Below are 21,485 nucleotides of genomic sequence, written 5' to 3'. Positions count from 1 at the left end.
TCACATATATATGCCTTAATAGAAAATAGCATATTTAAAACAAAATGATCTGTGCTAAGCACTAGAAACTGTTTAATTGTGTACAGAATAAACTTGTAAATTGTAAACTCTGCTTAAAACGAACTTTTACTAGTCTATTTAACCTATGTAAATAAAAACATGACACGAACCTTGTTTATATAACAAAGAATTGTGAGCTCTCTATCTCCCATATACCTCGACAACTGACAATTTTTGCTGACCATTAGAAATATCTTAGATAAGTATTTTAAACATTAAAAATGGAAAAATAAAATTTGAAAATGTTCACCTCATATCGTGTCCATGCCCCTTTAAACGCAAAATATTTTGTAAAGAACACAAATTGGTCAAAATTTGTCTCTAAACTATATCATATCTTCAAATTTTGTCTTGCGTGCCCTTTTAAGGAATTCAGGGGATAGCTCCTAAAACTGAAATTTTATATATATTTTCTAAATTTAAAAACATTTTGTTAAATGTTGTAACAAAAGTTGTTGATAATGAGAAGCCCTATTCGGCGATATCAACCTGTAATGACGTGTCTCTTAAATAAGGGACCGAAAGGGGTCAAAAGTAATATTTGATTATCTCGGAAACTAAAACGACTTTCTTGAGCATTATTGAAGCAAAGTTGCTGTGCAACAGCCGACGTCAGCAACATAATAATTGATCATTAAGCATTATAGAACAATATGCCACCAAGTTTTGTCTTGTGTCCTCTTTTACGAATTAATTTAGTCAGGTTTTTTTAATTCAGGGGTCGACCCCTATAATCAAATATATCATATATTTATGTCGAAACCTATCAACATTTTGTTAAACTTTGCGTAGAGCAAGAGTTGATTGTATCAAGGTTTTTACCATGGTAAAGTAATACACTAAACATTCCTTGATCTACCTTTAAAATGCAACCAAAAAACAAAAAAGTCGTAAAAAAGAAATCTGCATGTGATCTTACAAATCTAGCTCTCGTACTCCGTATCAACCCCCCTCCCCCCCAAAAAAATCCAACTGTACATATATGATTTCACTTGTAAAACGCTATTTCATTTGGCTTTATCTAGGGATGCCGTCACAATGCATTCGACTCTTCGGTTTCCAATTATTGTTACGACAATATATATTGCTCCGCGTCATATAAAATCATATTTTCTTTATAATTGTTTATCAAATTACATCAAATTCGTTTTTTTCTAATTTTTTAAATGAGAAATGAAAGTAATTTTTACTCATTTTATACGATATAAGTAAGATGGGGCAGGTTACCTCCTTTAAACTGCCTTAATGTACTTTATATCGTAAACAATGAGTAAAAATCACTGTTATCATTGAATAAATGCATAGATATTCTTTTAAAACAAAACTTGTACGTAGGATAAGGGTATTTTTGGTCCCTGAATCTGTAGATCTGTGAAAAGCAGTGCGTTATGATATTCGCATTTTAAATATTCCTTGTGGGTTTTTTTTTATATACTTTTAAAAAAAAATTCTTTCAGACTTGAAGTCCTGTGAGAGAACACGCAAGCAGTTTCACGATTTTTTTTCTTTGACATTAGAAATGAAGTAGACATCGTCTCTTTATTTTTAGAATAAATTTGTAATTTATTCATTTTTTCCCCATCAATATTTGATTCCTTTCCAGCGCACTGAAGAACAAGATTTATTTTCCTGTCAGCGATCACTTGTCGCAATCACTATGAACACGTGTCGTGTTCAGTAACTATTTGACTAAGTAAACTTTGCTTCCAGAAATTGAGTCAGTCAGGCCTATACTATGCATGCTGTAAAATCGCTTATATCTGCCTTGTGGCGAGACAAGTTTCGCAATGATCGTACGTACATTAAGTATATCCATACAAGATTATTCACAGGATGGCCCTTATTTTGGTTCAGACAACCTCACAAAAAATTCTCGCGAACCCATAATACATGCAGGGTGCATATCTTCCATATCGACATTCACTTATTTTGAAAACTTTAAATTTTAAATTTCTCTTTATCCTCTGAAGTGTTTCCGACATTGGGAATGATATTTCGGAGATTTTCGATAGACTTTTGCTCAGCAGTAAATGCGATCCAAAGGTATTTATCATTTGAAGTGTTTGTCCAGTAAGTTTTCATCTTCTAATCCGAGTGATTGACTGTATCCTTTAGTTTAAATCGTACACGTTAACGCTTAATCCAGATATTTTGGACTCGGGTCTTAAGTGGCCCTTAAAACACAACGGGACACATGACCACGAGATCAAGTAAATGATAAAACCTAAAAAGCTTTTAAAACCAATACCCCCTATAGCGGGCACAGTAAACCCGACAATCAAATTATCAGGTGATTTACGTGGTGTCTACATAAAAGACATCCAGACGTTAGTACATAGATTTACAAGTCTTTTAAAAATTGCTAAAATATAACATTTTTGATAGTACCGTATAACGGGAATTTTCGGAGGGTAGCAATTTTTGCGATCAGATTCCTAAAGGGTAGCAAATAATCTAATTTCTGCCGTTGCATTATACTTGTACATGTATGTATCGATATATATTTTTGCGATCCTAATTTGCGCAGATTTTTCCTATCTGCAATCACAGAAAACCCCCGCTATATTCGCAGAATTTTCTTATCACAGGAAATACCCGCTATACGGTAGATTTTCTGAAATATGTCATCAGGTAACACGATCTATGGGCTTCGCCTCGGTCAATAATGGTTTCTCGGGTTGACAACTTCCAATGTTACTCTCACAGACAAGTTTCATAAAATAACAGCCTAAGGTATACAACTCCTCTCAAAATTGTAAACTTGAAACATGCAAATAAACTTTGATAGAGAGATGAAAGTAATTTTGGTATCGAAGTTTAGAGTCAGATCTGGGGGAAGTTTCTATTATCTGATCGCTGACATCCATCTTGCATCTTCACGACGGCATGTGAGATTTAACTGGTGGCTATTGATCGCATTATGATGTTCGATTAGGGGATTTTACAAAGGATGAAGTGTGAGAAGTTGACAGTAAACCGTTTTCCTGTTTTGTTTTTTCTTGATTAGGTTTCAATCTAGCCATTTCAGTTTGCACTGTTGACATAATATCGGCTTTCTAAATTGACTGGGTATATACTATATCAAAAAGAAGTTTTTGTTTAAAGATAATATTTCACTATTTTGTTAGCAATAGAATGTACCTTAATTCAAATAAAATAACTGTGCAGTTATTGAATGCAAACTTTTTGTGAAATGATGTTTCGCACCAAATCGTTCTAGATGCATTAGAAAGTTGGACGAAATCAGCGGAATGTATTGCACTGAAAAATGAGAATATTACATTTTTTTTTTGGAATAACCGGCGTTTCGACTTCCGGTGTGCTCAGTATTTTTGACACGTCGAAAGAGACCTAATAAACTGGTATATGTTTCAATTTAAAAGAAAAAGTTTGAATTTTTTTTATTTCTGTTATCATTTCCGATGACTACCGGAGGTGACGGCGACAAATGCAATTTCAAATTATCTCTGAAAGTTGCCTCCGTGGCCGAGTGGTTAGAGCATCACGCTCAAAATCACGCGGCCTCTCACCTCTGGTCGGCGCTGGTTCGAATCCCACTCGCGCCGGTAAGTGAGAAAGTTTCCCAGTTTACTTTCGGAAGGTCGGTGGAGACCACATTGTATCTGGGTTCTTTCTTCCACCAATAAAAACTGGGCGCCACCAGATACATTTAACTGAAAAATTGTTGAGTGTGGCGGAAAACAATCAATCGATTATATTTAGTCGATTTTTATATTACCCCCGGACAAAACGTCTTTGAAAAAAAAACACCGGAAATCGGACATATCTTACGAATAGAAATGAATCTTGAAAAAAAAAATGAAGAAAAAAATGTCTTGAGATAGCACCATATTCTCTATCATTCTTGTAAGTTTCAAGAAAAACCGTCTCTGGGAAATTGAACAAAAAATAAATAAATAAATAACCGAATAAATATTACAGATAGTAGTTTATCATCCGTACAAGTTTCATAATTCAATTGAGAATAGTTTCTGATAGTTATAAAGTGAAAAAAGATCCCCAACAAGAGGCCATCTTCCACGCGTGCGCACAAGTACAAAAACATAGGAAAAAAAATTAAATTTAGTTTTGTATATTGTTACGCATACCACTGCAAGTCTCTGATAAATATCAAAAGTATCAAAATTTGAAGAAAAACAAAACATTTTTACGTCACTACCGGTAACGACCCGTAGTAATATCCAAATGCATTTTACCCTCAAATTCACACACACTTTATTGAACAAAATTCCCGAAAATTTCATTTGCCTATCTGCAAGCGTTCGGTACAAAAATCGATAGAAAAATAAAAACAAAATATAATTCGGACCTGTCGACCGAAATAATATTTTCGACATATCTCAGGGAAAGTAACAAGCACAACAGTATTGATCATTTCTTTAAAAATCATTTTGATTAAATGTTTCATGAATGAGAAATCTTCTCCTCAGATATTATAATTCATCACTTCCTGTGACGACCTGAAGTGACGAACAAAAATGACAGACGTCAGAAGTCTATACACTATAGTCTATCATCAGTATAATTAAGTTTTACAACTCAATCTCAAATATATGTAGTTTCTGAGAAATAGCATAAAGAATAAAACACATACTTTTAAGTCACCACCTCGCACGCATGTGCACGTATACATACACGTAGAAACCAATCTTAAAACCCATTTGGTATACAGAATGTATTCTACATGATCCATAGAAAACGTCTGAATGATAAGAAAAACAAAGAAAAAAGTATTTTTCTACTTATTTTCCGTCACTTCTGGTGACGACCGGAAGTAATATTTAGATGTGTTTCTCCCATAATTCACATGGACTCTGTACTGCCTATAATCCCTGAAACTTCCACGTCTCTATCTGACGGTGTTCTCGACTAAGAGGGGTAGACAAGGAAAAAAAGCAATAACCAGAAAGTGTTGTTGCTACCGACCGGAAGTGAATTTGATAAAGAAAAGTTAATTGAATTTTTCTGAATAATAGTGTTATCAACATACATGAAAATCATATCAAACACTCACTTCATTTATCACCGAGATACGTGTATACGGGGACAAAGAAATACCAATATTACAAAGTTTTTCTCTAAAAGCCGAAAGTTGATATTTTAACATTTCCTGAAATTTTATATAGCACAACTAATCTATCATCTTAGTCAGTTTCAGGTCTCTAGCTTTACTCATCCTTAAGAAAAAACGTAATTAAAGGATATTTTTCTCAACACATAACTCGGGACCGAAAGTGATTTTCATTAAAAAAAACACTACATTAATCTAAAACTATATAATGTGTACGACTTATTTAAAAATCTAAACCTGTTTTACCCATTAAACACAAAAACAAACGAATCTAAATGAGAAAAATCTTAAAATTGTCAATTTTTAAACCACTTCCTGTGTAGACCGGAAGTGACTGGCAAACATATGCATGTTGACATAATATTTAGTATGGATTACTGCTAATCTATTATCCCTGCTACTGTCAATTGTCTATCTTTGCCCATTTTCGAGAAAATGTCCAAAATTGTCAACACCATATCTCACGACCGGAAATGATTTTCACAAAAAGTTATGACGTTGCTCTAGGCATCCATGATATCTACAACATAATTATGTTGAAGTCAAGTCAACACCTGATTCATAAGCGAGATTTATGGCATTATTTAAAAACGAGAAAATGAATGGGTTTTTTTTTCCAAATAACCGAAAGTTGACGTTTCAACTTCTGGTGGGATTAACTTTATTTGACACTTCAATAGAGAATTGATAAAGTGGTATAGGTTTTGATTTAAAAGACAAAAGTTTGAACATTTTGATTTCTTTTATGACTTCCTGTGACGACTGGAAGTGACGCCCGACATTCTAAACCCTGTTCCGCACACAAAAATATGGTGTGCAAATCTCCTATCGTTTCTGGGGGAAAAAACTCGCAGACAAAATCTCTTTTTAAAAACAGAAAATCGGCCATATTTGCCGACCGGACGTGAATTTTGAAAAAAAATACTTTTTAAAAACTCTAGGCAATTGTATTTTCTATTATCCCTAAAAGTTTTATGAAAATCCATCCAACCAACTCTCAGAATTCCTGCCGACAAAAGAAAGGGGGGGGGGATAATAATTAACCGTAGAATCACTATAAGGTAACGGAAGACCTTAATAGGAAACGGAGCAAAAACAATATGTCCCCGACACTAGGTAAATGTAAAATGAATGTATAGGAGGAGCATGAAAGGATCCACGATCTGAATGCTTTAATTTGTTACACGATGTATTAAAAGCCTCTACTTTAAATTGTAGAATTTATTGCCATTCAGTTAAGGTCACCCTCAAGGGCAGTGCAATATAGGAAAATTATTATAGATTTCGTAGCTCTTGGGGCTAGTGATACCTTAAACTCATACTCAGGTGACCAATAAGTCCTGTAACTCTCTTGTTTATAGTCTGTCATGAAACCGAATAATGAGCTGGTTCGCTTGTCAAAATTCTTTTCAACTTGTGTAAAATTTCACTTACCTGCCTAGTTTCTGGTTTCCAGCATTTATTTCCACTTTGGTTTTCAGTTTCCTGAAAGATGGTGACACCCTGTTGCAGGGGCAGTTCCCATCTCTTAGAAGCAGGAAGAGGTCCTCTTACCCTCTGATCCATCTCTGGAGGTAGGCATTTGTAAGGAGCTGGTAAAATTTCTCCCTAGGTTTTTCTGATATCATCTGTCTGTCCGTCTAAAGGGCGGTAAACTTTGCATTACAAAACCATTTTCAACTTTCATCTGGGCTCAATTTCTACCAAACGCAATACAGAGCTTCCTTAGGTAGAGGGATTCAAAATTGTACAAATGAAGGGCTTAAATCCCTTTCAAGGGGAGCTAATCAAGAAAAAGCAAAAATAGGATGGGATCATTGGGGTGGATATAAAATCTTCTCAAGGACCACTAATATACAAGAACTTACAAAACTTGTGTGAAACCTTCCCTACACAATGTAGATTGTTAATTATTTGAATTAGGCTTAAAAGGGATAGGGTAGGACCACAATAGGGGATAAGGATTTTACATATAAATATGTAAGAAATACAAAAAAAAATCTTCTTACGAAAATCAATGTCATGATGAGGCATATTATTTGCAAACACCCTCAGGTATCATTCAGATTCAAATTTCTTCACATTATGGTCCCAGGGGACAGTTTTACATCGGCATACATGTGATCACTGGATCAGGACCCTACATGTAGGTACTGCATTTCTATATGGATGCATTGATAATGTATATGATGTGGGAAATTTGACTAGTCAACAAGAAAATAACGTGAATGTGATGGGACTCTTTCCCAATACCCAAAGACCGAAACACAGTCATGGACATCGTTCATATAAAAGACCAAGTATAAATGATGTCACGTTTATGGAGCGCCAAATTAACATAAACTCAAATAATTGAAGATATCTTCAATTAATTTTTTTTATTTGAAGATATCACCAATTCAATTATTGCTCTCTTTAATTGAATTAATGCGCGCATTAAATCAATTATTGCTCTCATCAAATGAATTAATGCGCGCTTCAATTCAATTATTGCCCTCATCAATTGAGTTAATGCGCGCATCAATTGAATTAATGAGAGCAATAATTAATTTAATGCGCGCATTAATTCAATTATTGCTCTCTTCAATTCAATTGATGCGCGCATTAATTCAATTAATGAGAGCAATAATAGATTTGATGCGCGCATTAATTCAATCATTGCTCTCTTCAATTCATTTGATGAGAGCATCAATTTAGTAAAAATATTGCTCGCAATAATTAATTTAGAGCTCGGTATAAATAATTTGATGATCTCTTTAATTCAATTGAAGATATCTTTAAATCATTTACAATGCTTTTGTATAAGGAATTAATGCGCGCATCAATTCTTTTAAAGAGAGCAACAATTCAATTAAAGATATCATTAATTCAATTGTGGATATGTTGAATTGAAGATATCTTTAATTATATAGTTGCTCTCTCTAAAAGAATTATTGCTCTCTTCAAATGAATTAAAGATATCATTAATTCAATTGAAGAGAGCTATAATTGAATTAATGCGCGCATTAAATCAATTATTGCTCTCATCAAATGAATTAATGCGCGCATCAATTCAATTATTGCTCTCATCAATTGATTTAATGCGCGCATTATATCAATTATTGCTCTCTTCAATTGAATTGTAGCGCGCATCAATTCAATTGTTGATATCATCAATTCATTTGAAGAGATCATTAATTCAATTAAAGCGCGCATCAATTCAGCTGAAGAATTAATGCTATCATCAATTCAGTTAATGCGCGCAATAATTCAGAATTGAAGATATCATTATTTATTTGAAGAGATCTTTAATTCAATTGTTGCGCGCATCAAATGAATTGATGATGTCTTCAAATAATTGAAGATATCTTCAATTATTTGAGTTTATGTTAATTTGGCGCTCCATACACGTTTGATTCACTTTTTTACCTTACATCGACAGACAATTAGAAGAGGGACTTGTAAATTGTCAGAACTTGTTCCCAATCCTTTTGATTTCATCAATAAAATATGTTCAAAACAAGACAATTAGATCCACATCATATTCGTAAAAAACTTTACTCTGTTCCATTGAAAGTTTTACATACGTTATTCCAAGAAGCCACAGTTAGTCTATACTTGGATTTTTCAGCACCTGAATATAGATTGAACTATCTATGATTATGGATTTTGCCAATCACAGGTTTTTTAAACCTCCACGGATCATGGATGATATGCCTTCCAAATCATGCCGCCAGTTACCGAAGCTCACATTTACAAACAAAGGAATAGATACCGTCAACGTAAGCAACATTATTCGTCATAAAAGGGTTCAGTTTTGTGTATTGCACCTTATTTCAAGTTGAAGTCTACACCCAGTATTTCCTACAATATACTTCTACTATTGCATCCAAACTCTTCAATCATAAACAAACTTTGTAATGCCTAGATACAGACCATCTTATACGTAATCCACCTACGTGTTCTTGTCCTTCATCTTCTTTCCACTATAGTCCAGCTGAACATGTCATTACTGGTGATGTTGATATAGTTGAAAATGAGGACCTCAAATCACTTATTCTAAAAGGTCCTAAATACAGAGAACCTCGGTCTTTCATTTGGCGAAAGAACTTCATCTCTATTATGAATTCTGTCGAAGACTATGCTAGACGATGGGCTAAATATGAAAAGAAGAACTTGATACATGATGTGAGAATGGATTAAAAGTATACGAGAAATACTGAAATCCCGCATTAGACATATCAAAACAAAAGTATGTACTGCACCCTCTATCGTTCTGTGTTTAGTCAACCAGAAGTGATGAAAGAATTAGATAGGTTACATGAGGAATACGTTTTGGTTCCAGATGACAAAGCTTGTAACAACATTGTCTTTGCAAGGTTCATTAGTACAACTGTATTTTAAACGAACTTGGCATTACTTCCACTTTCCTTTCAAGAGATGAAATTCTTCAAAACCATGCTTCAGTTTTAGACACATTTAATATCCCTGTCAATGGGTCGAATGAATATGAGTTACCGTACCTATACTGTAGACAAGTAATTCACCATTCGCTAAATTTTGAAAAAAAAAAAAAAAAAAAAAAATGGGCAACCGCAGAAAATACCCGTTAGGCATTATATGCTAACTATAATTTCCATCAGATCTCCAAAAAAATCACACTCAAGGGAGACAACTCTTAAAGTTACATATAATAATATGCCCATAAATAGTCCCCCAAAAAGTATACATCTATTTACTGGCTATGAGGACAATAGCAAGTTTATTATCCCCCAAGACAGCAACTATTTCCCGAGGGGCAGCCGAGGGAAATAAGTTGCTGTCGACGGGGACAATAAACTTGCTATTGTCCGAATAGTCAGTAAATAGGTGTTTTATTATACCAAAGTAGACTTTACTCATGTCAGACATACCAAAGTGAAGGAAACTAACATTCGGCATTAGATGGAATCGACCGAGGTGATCCAAGTGGTCAACCAATTAGAGCAAACTCCCCGTCGAGGCCTCATTACGTCACCTAAGTTTATTTATAACAAAACAGTTATAGACTGTCATCGGACAACGGCTGTTTTGTTTCACCCTCGAACGGATCTGTTGCCCTCAGCCTACGACTTCGGGCAACAGACCCGCCCTCAGGTCAAACAAAACAGCTCTTTTTCTCAAACCCAGTTAATAACCTATATGGCTTTCATGGGTTATCCTTGGCATAGGCATAAACACTGTGCTCTTGAAGTCAAATAGCTGTTAAAATTTACCCTTTTATCTTATGTATTTAACAACAACTTTTGTTTTAACTATGTGTTCCTTTGTGATATTGCCTTGTATTTATATTGTACATGTGCCTATTCCTAAATAAATAAAAAAAAAATTATATAATTATTTTTTTTAAAAATACTACTTTGGTACAGTATAGTAAAACACGTATTTACTTACCATTCGAACAATAGCAAGTTTATTGTCCCCCTCGACAGCAACTATTTCCCTCGGCTGCCCCTCGGGAAATAGTTGCTGTCTTGGGGGACAATAAACTTGCTATTATAACCAGTAAATAGGTGTATACTGATTAAAATCTGATTGGTAAAAAATAGTCAAAATTTACCATGGCTTTCATATGCAAACTTGACTCTATTTTCAGAAAGTAAAGATGCTCAGCAAATAGGGGGGGGGGGGGGATTAGTTATAATATGATTATTCTAGTCACAATGCCACAAGGTGGTCCTAAATTTATCTAGACATCATTTGTTATTAGGCAAACTTTAGACCTCATACTGTAGTCCCATATTTAACCAAAATATGTTATTGGACAAACTTTAGACCGCATACTGTAGTCCCACATTTAGTCACAATTTCTTATTGGAAAAACTTTTGACCTCACACTGTAGTCACAAACTGTTATTGGACAAACTTTAGACCCCAACACTGTAGTCCCTCACTTGGAATACTTACATAAAGATACTTTTACAAAATAGTTGCTCATTTGTTTTAAACCACATACATGTACTAGATCCTTTCCTCTTCACAGGGAGGGATAGGGAGTAGACTCGTCAGGGGTGAATCCAGGAATTGTGGTTACGGGGGGCGCCACTTTATGAGGCTGGGGGTCTGGATTTTATAGGACTTGAAATATATCTCCTAAATTTAATTATTTGTACTATTTTCTATCATTTCTAATAAGGTGAAATTAATAAAATGACGCAAATTTTAAAGGTTTTTGGAAAAAATTAAGTTCTCCCAATACAGTACATGTAATTCAAGAAATCAAAAGATTTTGCCATTAATTTTTCCGGGAGTGGAAGAAATTATTGCTTCTTTTATCGTTTAGTACATTTTTCTGAACAAGACACCACGATTTACCTTAAATTCGAAAATTTTAGGGGGGGGGGGGGGCGGCGGTGTGGAGGCAAATTTTGACTCCCATAGAATAATGACTGGGGGTCATTTTTCGACGTCGAAAAATGGCCCCCTAGCCGTAGAAAAATTGGATAATTTTGTAGAAAGAAGACCCAGGGGTCATTATTCTGTGTGTCATACCTGAAAAATAATGACCCCCGTAAAAAATGACCCCCTCCCTTTCTTAGCAGATTGGTTTATTTTAAAGGAGTTGATACGGGTTTCCAGATCATTATTTACCCAGAGTTATCGCTCCTGCTTCTCCTTTTATCAAATTTATGTAAAAAAAAAAAAATTCACGGTTAATAAAATAAAAGTAAGATGTAGTTCATTAAATTTGAGGAAACCCACTGTAGGTTCCATGACCAATTACAACTGAAAAAAACCCGCATATTTCAGGGACGGATCCAGGGAATTTTGAAAAAGGGGTTCTAGCATAAATTTTAGTTTTTAAAAGGGGAGTTCCATTCTCAAAATGCGTTATTTTTACCTCATTAAGCAACATTTTGTAACGATAGGCAGAGGTACAACCTATAAAACCTCCACACCTCCCTCTGAATCTACCAATGTATTTATGCTATCTATTTACATGTATAGACCTTGTGTAATCAAACACACACATAAAAAAGAGCTGCGTCTAAATACAATACTTCTTGTGTCACAGAGAGGCGTGAAATTTTATTAAAACTGATGAATTGACATACATTTTTTGAAACTGAAGTTAATAGCTTATCTTATCGTTTTCAAGAATGTTGAAAAATGAGTAAGTGTTGATAGAGGTATTAGTGTGTATGCGAACGATAACTTTGGGTAGACTATAGCATTTCACTGGATAATTTATGCCTATTAGGAGTGTAGGACAAGGGGACTCACTTTTGGAAGATTGGGGGGGGGGGGGGCACAAGTGGGTTTGTGCACCCTCACTTTTTTTAACACAAAATTAACATAGATTGATCAGATGAAAATATACCACGGTTAGAAAAATACTCAATTCTAATATGCAGGTTCTCAACACCCAAAGCATTTTTCTTGCATGTACATAACCTATTCTCTCCGTACTACTTTCTTTTTTTGACCGAGTTACGTTTTAAACCGTAATAAAATTGTTGGTTACAAAAAACATTGCAATGGGGGATCCTTCTAATATAAATGAGATATAAAATAGATGGGGAAGGTACAGTCGGGGCACAAAGGGGGGAAGAAGTATGGACGCCGAAAAATGACCCCCGGTCATCTCTACACCGGCTGCGCCCCCCCCCCCTTAAATCCACCACTACTCGTAACCGTGATCAGACACAATGCTGTTGTCTTTGAAAAGAAATTCTAAAAAAAATTCTACTTCCAGAACATGAGTCCGGGGAGCATGTTGACATTGCTATTGTTTAGAAAATTTCTTTATTCAAATATTCTAAACAATGTTTTAAACATTGCGTTTTGAATATGAAGCCTCTCCTGATATTCTGTAAATTTAATTGAACCTTTAAATGTCTATCATACTGACATCGGTTAACATTAAAAAAATCTGCCTGTTACATGGCAATCAGCCACCAGGGAACACATCAAACCGAAAGTTGACCCGCTGATGAGTTACACAAAAAATGTCATCAAAACGGGGAATGTAGTCGGTAAGTGCTGTTCATAATGGAAGATTTTTTTCTTAGTTGTTTTTCGGGTTTGTTGTTGTTTTGGGATTTTTTGGACTTTCGATATCTTTACCAATTGAACTGGTCTCATCATGAATGTGAACGATGTACGTATGAATCTTGATGAATATTGTACGATTTTTGTAACGGCTGGGAATATTCCAAAACAAATGTACTTTATAATGTATATGCATATCTCTGGATATAATTTGACTGCTTTATACAAGATCATCTTATCTAAAATTTTAGAACATATTTTGTGTTATTGTCACAGGAGAATCAGCTTTCAACCATCAAGTCATATTGCAATTGGTATATAGAAACAAAGACAAGGAAATGATAAGATCTACGTAATGAATGCAATCTGCTAACTATGCAGCCTCACTGTTGAAAAATCAAATATTGACAAACTTCTATATGTTAATAAGTACGGAAGCCCATTGAGCTCATTTTCGTAGCTGGAAAAAAAAAAACCCACAACAATTCTTTGCGTTGTAACGCGAAAATTTCTTTAATAAACGCGTAACTTTCACGTTATAACACGAAACTTTTACGATATGTAAAACGTAGATTTTGCTTATAAACACAAAACATTGGCATAAACCCAAATTTATCCATGAAATGCGCTCAATTTTAAAAAAGTATAGCATGAAATAATTTGTTCATTACAATGAAGAAAAATAATGATAGATTTGTCCAGCTGTGATTTATAATTTTGTATATGCATATCTCTGATATAATTTGACTGCTTTATGTAAGATCATTATATCTAAAATTTTAGAACATATTTTGTGTTATTAAATGTCACATAGGAGATATCTTTCTAGACAATAAGATATGTTCAAACCAAACCTAAAGCATATCAAATGACATTTATAAAACCACAGGCACCTGAAGTATGGGTAGCTTACGCACCCCCCCCCCCCTTCTACTCAATGAAAAATAAATACGGAACCAATATTAGCTTATCCAAAATATGTGATTTCCCCCACCGATCACCTCTTAAGTCGTTCTGATTAGCCAGTTTCTACTTTCTGTAAGCTTTTGAGATGACCACTCGTGAGATACTAATATATTTTAGATAAATGTTTGTTTCTGTATGAAAATAACTTCATTCTAGAAAGGGGGGTATGTACATAAGATTTATACAAGTTATCCACGCTTCAGGTGCCTGTGTATAAAACAGTTAAGTTACAAAGGCTGCTGTGAGAATTTTGTGTGTTTTTCCAAAAGAGGACAGCCAAGAGATATAACCTTTGAAGAGTGCTGACTCATCTATTATAGGAAGAAAACAACTTTGGTCACAGACATTCTGACGGGTTTTTCAGGTTATCAAACGAAAACGTAGATCCAGCTTTGTAAAATGGATTCAGTGGTTGATGATCCAATGCTTCTAAAATTCTTTGACATTTTTAAGACTTGATTTCAATGGACGAAATTTTATACCCCCGTATTGAAAGCTGTTGTTAATTAAGCAACACTGGTATTAATCAATTACAAATATGAATTCTACTTTGCACTCCATAAAACTTTAATAGCATATTTGTCAAACATTCTGAAAAATGCGTGTGTAAAATGTATAGTTCTTTAAAGTTACAGTGTATATTACTTATGAATGCATAAACGTTAGTCTTCGTTCATTTCACTAATCACGGGTTCCTATTTTACATAACCATATCTATATAGAATGTTTCGTGTTGCAACGCGGAAAATGTACGTTAATACGCGAAAGTTTCGCCTTTTAAAAACGCGAAAGTTACGCATTTATTTGCGAAAGATTCGCGTTATACAATGTGAATTTTTTCAGCTTCGAAAATGAGCCCGATGAGCTATCGTAAATAAGTGCGTGTGAGCTCGTTTCATGATATGGTTTTCGAGTTTGTAAAACTATTATATAATTCATTTTCTTATTCAATGTAGATTCTTTACCCGTCCAGGCATCATCAAAGTAAGAATCAGAATGGCTTTCAGCGTTAATAAAGATCCTAATAATACGGCACAAAATGCTATCAGATGCTACGTTTGCGACAGGGGCCCAGTCAAATTATATTGCTCACTGTGTGCGGCCAATCTGTGCACAGGTTGCTCGTGTGATCACGTTTTGTCCGATCCTTCCAGACATCACCAGGTTGTTGCCTTCATTAACAGAAAAGCCGTTTCATCAACTTCTGAATCACACACACATGGAGGGTGTCCATGTCCTGAGTGTAAAGCCAACGCACGTGCAAATGATGAAATGGACAACATCAGTGACACACTCAAACACAAACTGTCTCTTCTCAGAAAAGAAGCCGCGCAAATCAAATCCCAGAAAATTCCTGAGATTGGGCGTCTTATGAAGGAAATGGAAGATCAGATAGCAGACATTCAGGCCACATACAAACAGAAAAATGCCGATATCATTTCACAGGGCAGAAATCTGCATGCAGTCATAGACTGTCTCGTGCAAGAATACAAAACTGACCTCGAAATTATGAGACGAAGAGATTTGAAAAAGTTTCAGAACCAACAAGAAAAATTCGAATCCTTGATCACAGAAGCCAAATATGAGCTGAAAGCTCACGAGTCTACAGATATTTCGCAAATGGACACCTTCCGTTTTTCTTCACTTCCGTATCCAGATCCTCTCGAATGGACTCCTCCAAATTTCGTGCCCATCAAGGTAACCAAGAAAGACTTAAAGACTTTGTTTGGAACCTTGAATGAAAGTTCTGTGGTTTCGTATCTAGAAACAGCCCGCCCAGCCACTGTGCATACCAGAAATCCCGATTCTGGATTCAGACTGCAGAGATATCGGCCTGAAAAGCTGAAGTGTATGTGTGAGACCCCAAAAGTGATGAGGAGTCTTGTGGGTGGCGCGAGCAAATGTTCTAGATGTAAAAAGTTTGTAAACTAGATAGAACACAAATACTGTAAGTACGTACTGGTTTCTTTAATGTGTGATGACTACAATTTTGATTTTTGTAAATTAAACACTACTCAATATGCAAAAAGTTTTTTTTTTCCTTCTGTTGAGCAAAAATGTAGTGAATTGAAAACGAGTATGCCGATGACATACATATGTATGTGTGACCATATAACATTCTGATTGTATGACTACATGATATTCTGATTGTATGACCACATGATATTCTGATTGTATGACCACATGATATTCTGATTGTGTGACCACATAACATTCTGATTGTGTGACCACATAACATTCTGATTGTGTCACCACATAACATTCTGATTGTATGACCACATGATATTCTGATTGTATGACCACATAACATTCTGATTGTGTGACCACATAACATTCTGATTGTGTGACCACATAACATTCTAATTGTGTCACCACATAACATTCTGATTGTATGACCACATGATATTCTGATTGTATGACCACATGATATTCTGATTGTATGACCACATAACATTCTGATTGTGTGACCACATAACATTCTGATTGTGTCACCACATAACATTCTGATTGTATGACCACATAATATTCTGATTGTATGATCACATAACATTCTGATTGTATGACCACATAACATTCTGATTGTATGACCACATGATATTCTGATTGTATGACCATATAATATTCTGATTGTGTGACCACATGATATTCTGATTGTATGACTACATAACATTCTGATTGTGTGACCACATGATATTCTGATTGTATGACCATATAATATTCTGATTGTATGACCACATGCTATTCTGATTGTGTGACCATATAATATTCTGACAGTATGATCACGTAATATTCTGATTGTATGACCACATGATATTCTGATTATGTGACCACATAACATTCTGATTAATTGTGTCACCACATAACATTCTGATTGTATGACCACATAACATTCTGTGCTCCATCCTCATGTGACTTATCAATATTAATGGTTAAAAGTGGAAAAAACTTTATTAATTTCCACTCAGTATAGTTTATTTCAATTAATAACCAAAGAAAATGTATATGTTGCCACCTTTTTAAAGATGTCAGACATACAAAAACAGAAGTATATATCAACATCAGAAAATCACACATTTTCGTTGAACAGAATAATAAAAATAGATAAAAACTTGTTGAAATGACAAAATTTAAATATCAACAGTTTTAAAAAAAAACTGCTAATTAATAAATATGTATAGATTAATCATGGATATTAGAGAAACCAATGTATAATAGACATCCAGTTGAAGAAATTCCAGCACAGGAGTTATTGCCCTTGACAACATTTTTAAAATCATAAATAATTGATTATCTATGGAAAATATAAACTTTTTCAGTATTAATAGTTTAGCAGATTTTTATTATATCCAGTGAATAATATTCCTTAGAAAGAGATATTTCTATCATGCGCAAAGTTCAATTTATTAAGATTTTTGCAAAAACCTATGACGTCACATGAGGATCGATCAACCTTAATATTCTGATCGTATGACCACATGATATCCTGATTGTGTGACCACTTAATATTCTGATTGTATGACCACATAACATTTAGCTGCAGAACTATAGCTCTCTGAAAAAACAGAGAGCTACAGTTCCACCCCTAATAAAAACATTCGATTTACGGCGCACAAAAAAGCTGCGCATGGTTGAGGCCTGATATCGTTGTATTCTTGTGTTGCTGTCTCATAAATTTAATATCAAAAATTCTTAACATATTTTCCTATTATAATTAATTCTTGTGTCCAAACATACCTTCAAATATTCATTAAAGCGCCATACGGCCCGAAAACTCCCAGCTTCAAATGAATTGGTGTGTTGAAAAAGCGTCTGTCTCAGTCTGGCAACAAAATACAGAACAGATTTAACGAAAGCCAGACAAACTTTAAACAATATATTATTATAATATGTCGATTATAAAGTCTCCCAAATGAAATACTGGCTGTATAAAGGAGTTTCTGCTATTTTCACCCACATTAATAACTACCTTGCACAAAATACACTGTTAATTCTTATTTCATTTTTAAAAACCTAGATCACAAAGACCTCGAATTAGACCCCCTCCCCAATACCTTTGTTTCCTTTAATAAATATGGTATCAATTGACCTTGATCCTAGTTTGTAGGTTCCAACATCCTCTCATAATTTCTGAAGATTTCATATCTCTATCAGTCCCGGTTCTAAAGTTCAACAAGTTTTATGATCAAGGTCACTGAAATCATTTGACCTTGGTACTACTTTGTAGGTTCCTTAATTCTCTCTTCATTTCTGAAGATAACAGGTCTCTGTCAGACCTGGTTCTTCTGAAATTATATCAGTCTTTATGTTAAAGGTAAGATATCAAGTCACTGGAGTCACTAATTGACCTTGAAACTAGTTTGTAGGTCACAACATCCTTTTATCATATCTGAAGATTTTCTGTCTTTATTGATCCTGGTTTTGAAGTAATATGAGTTTTTATTATCAAGGTCAAAGGTGAAGGTCACATGAGTTATTAGACCCTGATACTAGTTTGTATACTCTGATCATTTCTAAATTTATACCAGTTTCTATGTTCGAGGTCAGAGGTCACGAGTCACTTGACCTTGACACTAATTTTTAAACACCTTTATCATTCCTGAAGATCCCATTTCTCTATCAGATCTAGGGTGCATTTTACCAGTAATACCAATTCTATGTTCCAAGGACAGAGGTCAAGGGAATCACTTGACCTTGATACAGTTTGTTTGTAGGTCCTGTCATCCTCTTACCATTTCTGAAGATCCCATGTCACTATTAGTCCCGGTTTTAGAGTTGTTCTAGTTTTTATGTTCATCGTCAGTCAATGGAGTTAGGGGGTCCCTTCAGGTATCACACCGGTAATTGTCCAATCAAAATGAATTTAGTCAATTGTAGTTCCATAAATTTAAAGAAATATTTTTTTCTTGCGCGATTTTTCTTATTTCCTCTTCTTCTTTTCTCTTAATTTTTGTACCCCTGATTAGGAAATTTTGTGAAATTTGTAGAAATAACCAAGTGTATACAAAGGAACTATTTGCTGTTGGTAGCTGAGGCTACTTCCTGAGGTGCACTCCGGCTGTTTACACACATGTGAAAAACACGTGGATTTGAGGGTAGTCTTGTTTGTGGGTAATTTTTCTTCTTCTCGAAAATGCCGTGTAGGGTGTTGTTTTTCCGCTGTCGGCAGACGAGATAGATAACATAGAACATTTCCGACTGCATAATTCGGCATCAATTTTGTATCTGATTTTTAATGATTTTTTTCCTCTATAGTAACATAAAGTGAAAATAATTACCGGTGTGATACCTTCACCTTGATACTAATTTGTAGGCCCTGTCATTCTCTTCTCATTTCTGAAGACCCCCAATCTGTTTAAAATCACGCGATCGGATCATATATAGGATCTGATTTTAATCAGATTCGAAGACACAGGACACTATCTTTCATATTTCTCAATTTATATCTGTTGGATTTTGGAATTAATTTTCCCCTGTAGGGTTCTGTTAGACCCCACCCTCATTTGATCCCCCAATGTACTCTAGCCCCTAATAAGTTTCTGCATAACTATAAACATTGGCCTATCACTTTCTTGAATATCCAATACTTTCATCAAAGGGTTACAGAGAATGGCAGCAAAGAGTTTTACAATGTAGGTGCGAGAAAGAAGTGGAAGAATAATTAAAACCGTGCTAAAACTTCCCGTGGGGATCCGGGTTAAAATAAGTCTTCAATACCCCTTGCTCAGCGTAAGAAGCGACTAAGTGGGGCGCGGTCCTTCAGAAGAGACCCTAAAAACCGAGGCCCCGTGTCACTTTAAAGATCCCTCCCTGCTCAAAAGCCATAAATGTCGAGCATAGACATACATTTTGCAGCCCTTCATTGGCAATGGTGACGTCTCCATATGAGTGAAAAATTCTCGAGCGGGACATTAAACAATATACAAACTTTGTATGGGAGATTTATCAAGATGTGTTCGTGATACACTGGTGACCTCGTATGGCCAAACTCCAAGGTGATGAGGTCAAAAAATGTCTTGTCACAAAGAATACACGCGAACTATGAAAGCCCATCTATCCATTTTCAAAAGTTATAACCAAGGTTAAAGTTAGAATACCAAAAACTATGTCTCCAAATCTCCAATTACGGGGGACATAAACAAGAGGTCCATGGGCCACATCGCTCACCTTGGCCCAAATCTGAAGTTCCAAATACATTTGCATGTCCCTATTGTGGCCCCTGGATGCCATGATATTTACAAACTTGAGTCAGCACCATGTCAGGAAGTTTTCATGCAAATCTCAGCTCTTCTGGCTCCGTGGTTCTTGGGATTTTCCCTATATGTAAAACTTTGATCCCCTATTGTGGCCCCAATCTACCCCGTGGGCCATGATTTGAACAATTTTCAATCTGCACTATGTGAGGAAGTTTTTATGGAGATCTCAGCTCTTCTGGCCCATTGGTTCTTGAGAAGATTTTAAAGGATTTTCTCCATTTATCCCCATGTAACACTTTGATCCCCTATCGAGGCCCCAACCTAACCCCGGGGGCTATGATTTGAACAAACTTGAATCTGCACTATGTGCTTTCATGTAAATCTTAGCTCTTCGGGCTCAGTGGTTCTTGAGATTTTCCCTATATATTTTTATGTAAAACTTTGATCCCTTTTGTGGCCCCAACCTACTCTCAGGGGCCATGATTTGAACAACTTGAATCTGCAGTGTGTCGGGAAGCTTTCGTGTAGATCTCACCTCTTCTGGCTCATTGGTTCTCGAGATTTTCCCTATTAATTACCATGTAAAACTTTGATCCCCTATTGTGGCCCCATCCTATCCCCGGGGGCCATGATTTGAACAGACTTGAATCTGCACTATGTCAGGAAGCTTTCTTGTAAATATCAGCTCCTCTGGCCTGGTCGTTTTAAAGATTTTTAAATGACCCTATCCTAATTTTGCATTTTTGTGATGATCTCCCCTTTGAAGGGGGCACGACCCTACATTTGAAAGCCCTTCATCCAAGGATGCTTTGTGCCAAGTTTAGTTGAAATTGTCCCAGTGGTTCTGGAGAAGATGAAAATGTGAAAAGTTTACGCCACCGAAACGAGACAAATTTTGATCAGAAAAGCTCATTTGAGCCTTGGGTTTTAGTGAGCTAAGAGTATTCAGAGTCCTAATTCAAGGCATGTCATTTTGTGGCTGTAACCCACACAATCTCACGGGATTTTTTTTTTTTTAATGAAGGTATATTATATTACATCATTTCAATATGGAAAATTAGATATTGGCTAAAACAAGTTGCCACATTTTTCATTAAAACATGTCAAATCAAATCAAAGCTTACTTTGCATGATCCAAGTGGTCATCAATTGAAAATAAAACC

General features: G+C 35.2%; 1 protein-coding gene across 2 annotated transcripts; it reads left to right on the top strand.

Annotated features, from left to right (window-relative positions):
* Positions 1–13,029: 13,029 nt before the first annotated feature.
* Positions 13,030–17,828, top strand: LOC125657073 (uncharacterized). Of its 2 annotated transcripts, none has more exons than XM_048887706.2 (2): positions 13,030–13,146; positions 15,085–17,828. In XM_048887706.2, the coding sequence occupies exon 2, from the start codon at positions 15,125–15,127 to the stop codon at positions 16,058–16,060; it is 936 nt and encodes a 311-aa protein (XP_048743663.2). In that variant the 5' UTR covers positions 13,030–13,146; positions 15,085–15,124; the 3' UTR covers positions 16,061–17,828. The 2 variants fall into 2 exon arrangements, with proteins under 2 accessions (XP_048743663.2, XP_056000067.1); XM_056144092.1 differs by having other exon boundaries at positions 13,133–13,271.
* Positions 17,829–21,485: the final 3,657 nt, after the last annotated feature.

This window comes from Ostrea edulis, chromosome 7 (genome assembly GCF_947568905.1).
Source record: "Ostrea edulis chromosome 7, xbOstEdul1.1, whole genome shotgun sequence".
NCBI lineage: Eukaryota > Metazoa > Mollusca > Bivalvia > Ostreida > Ostreidae > Ostrea > Ostrea edulis.
This window is presented reverse-complemented; position numbering and strand designations above follow the sequence as displayed.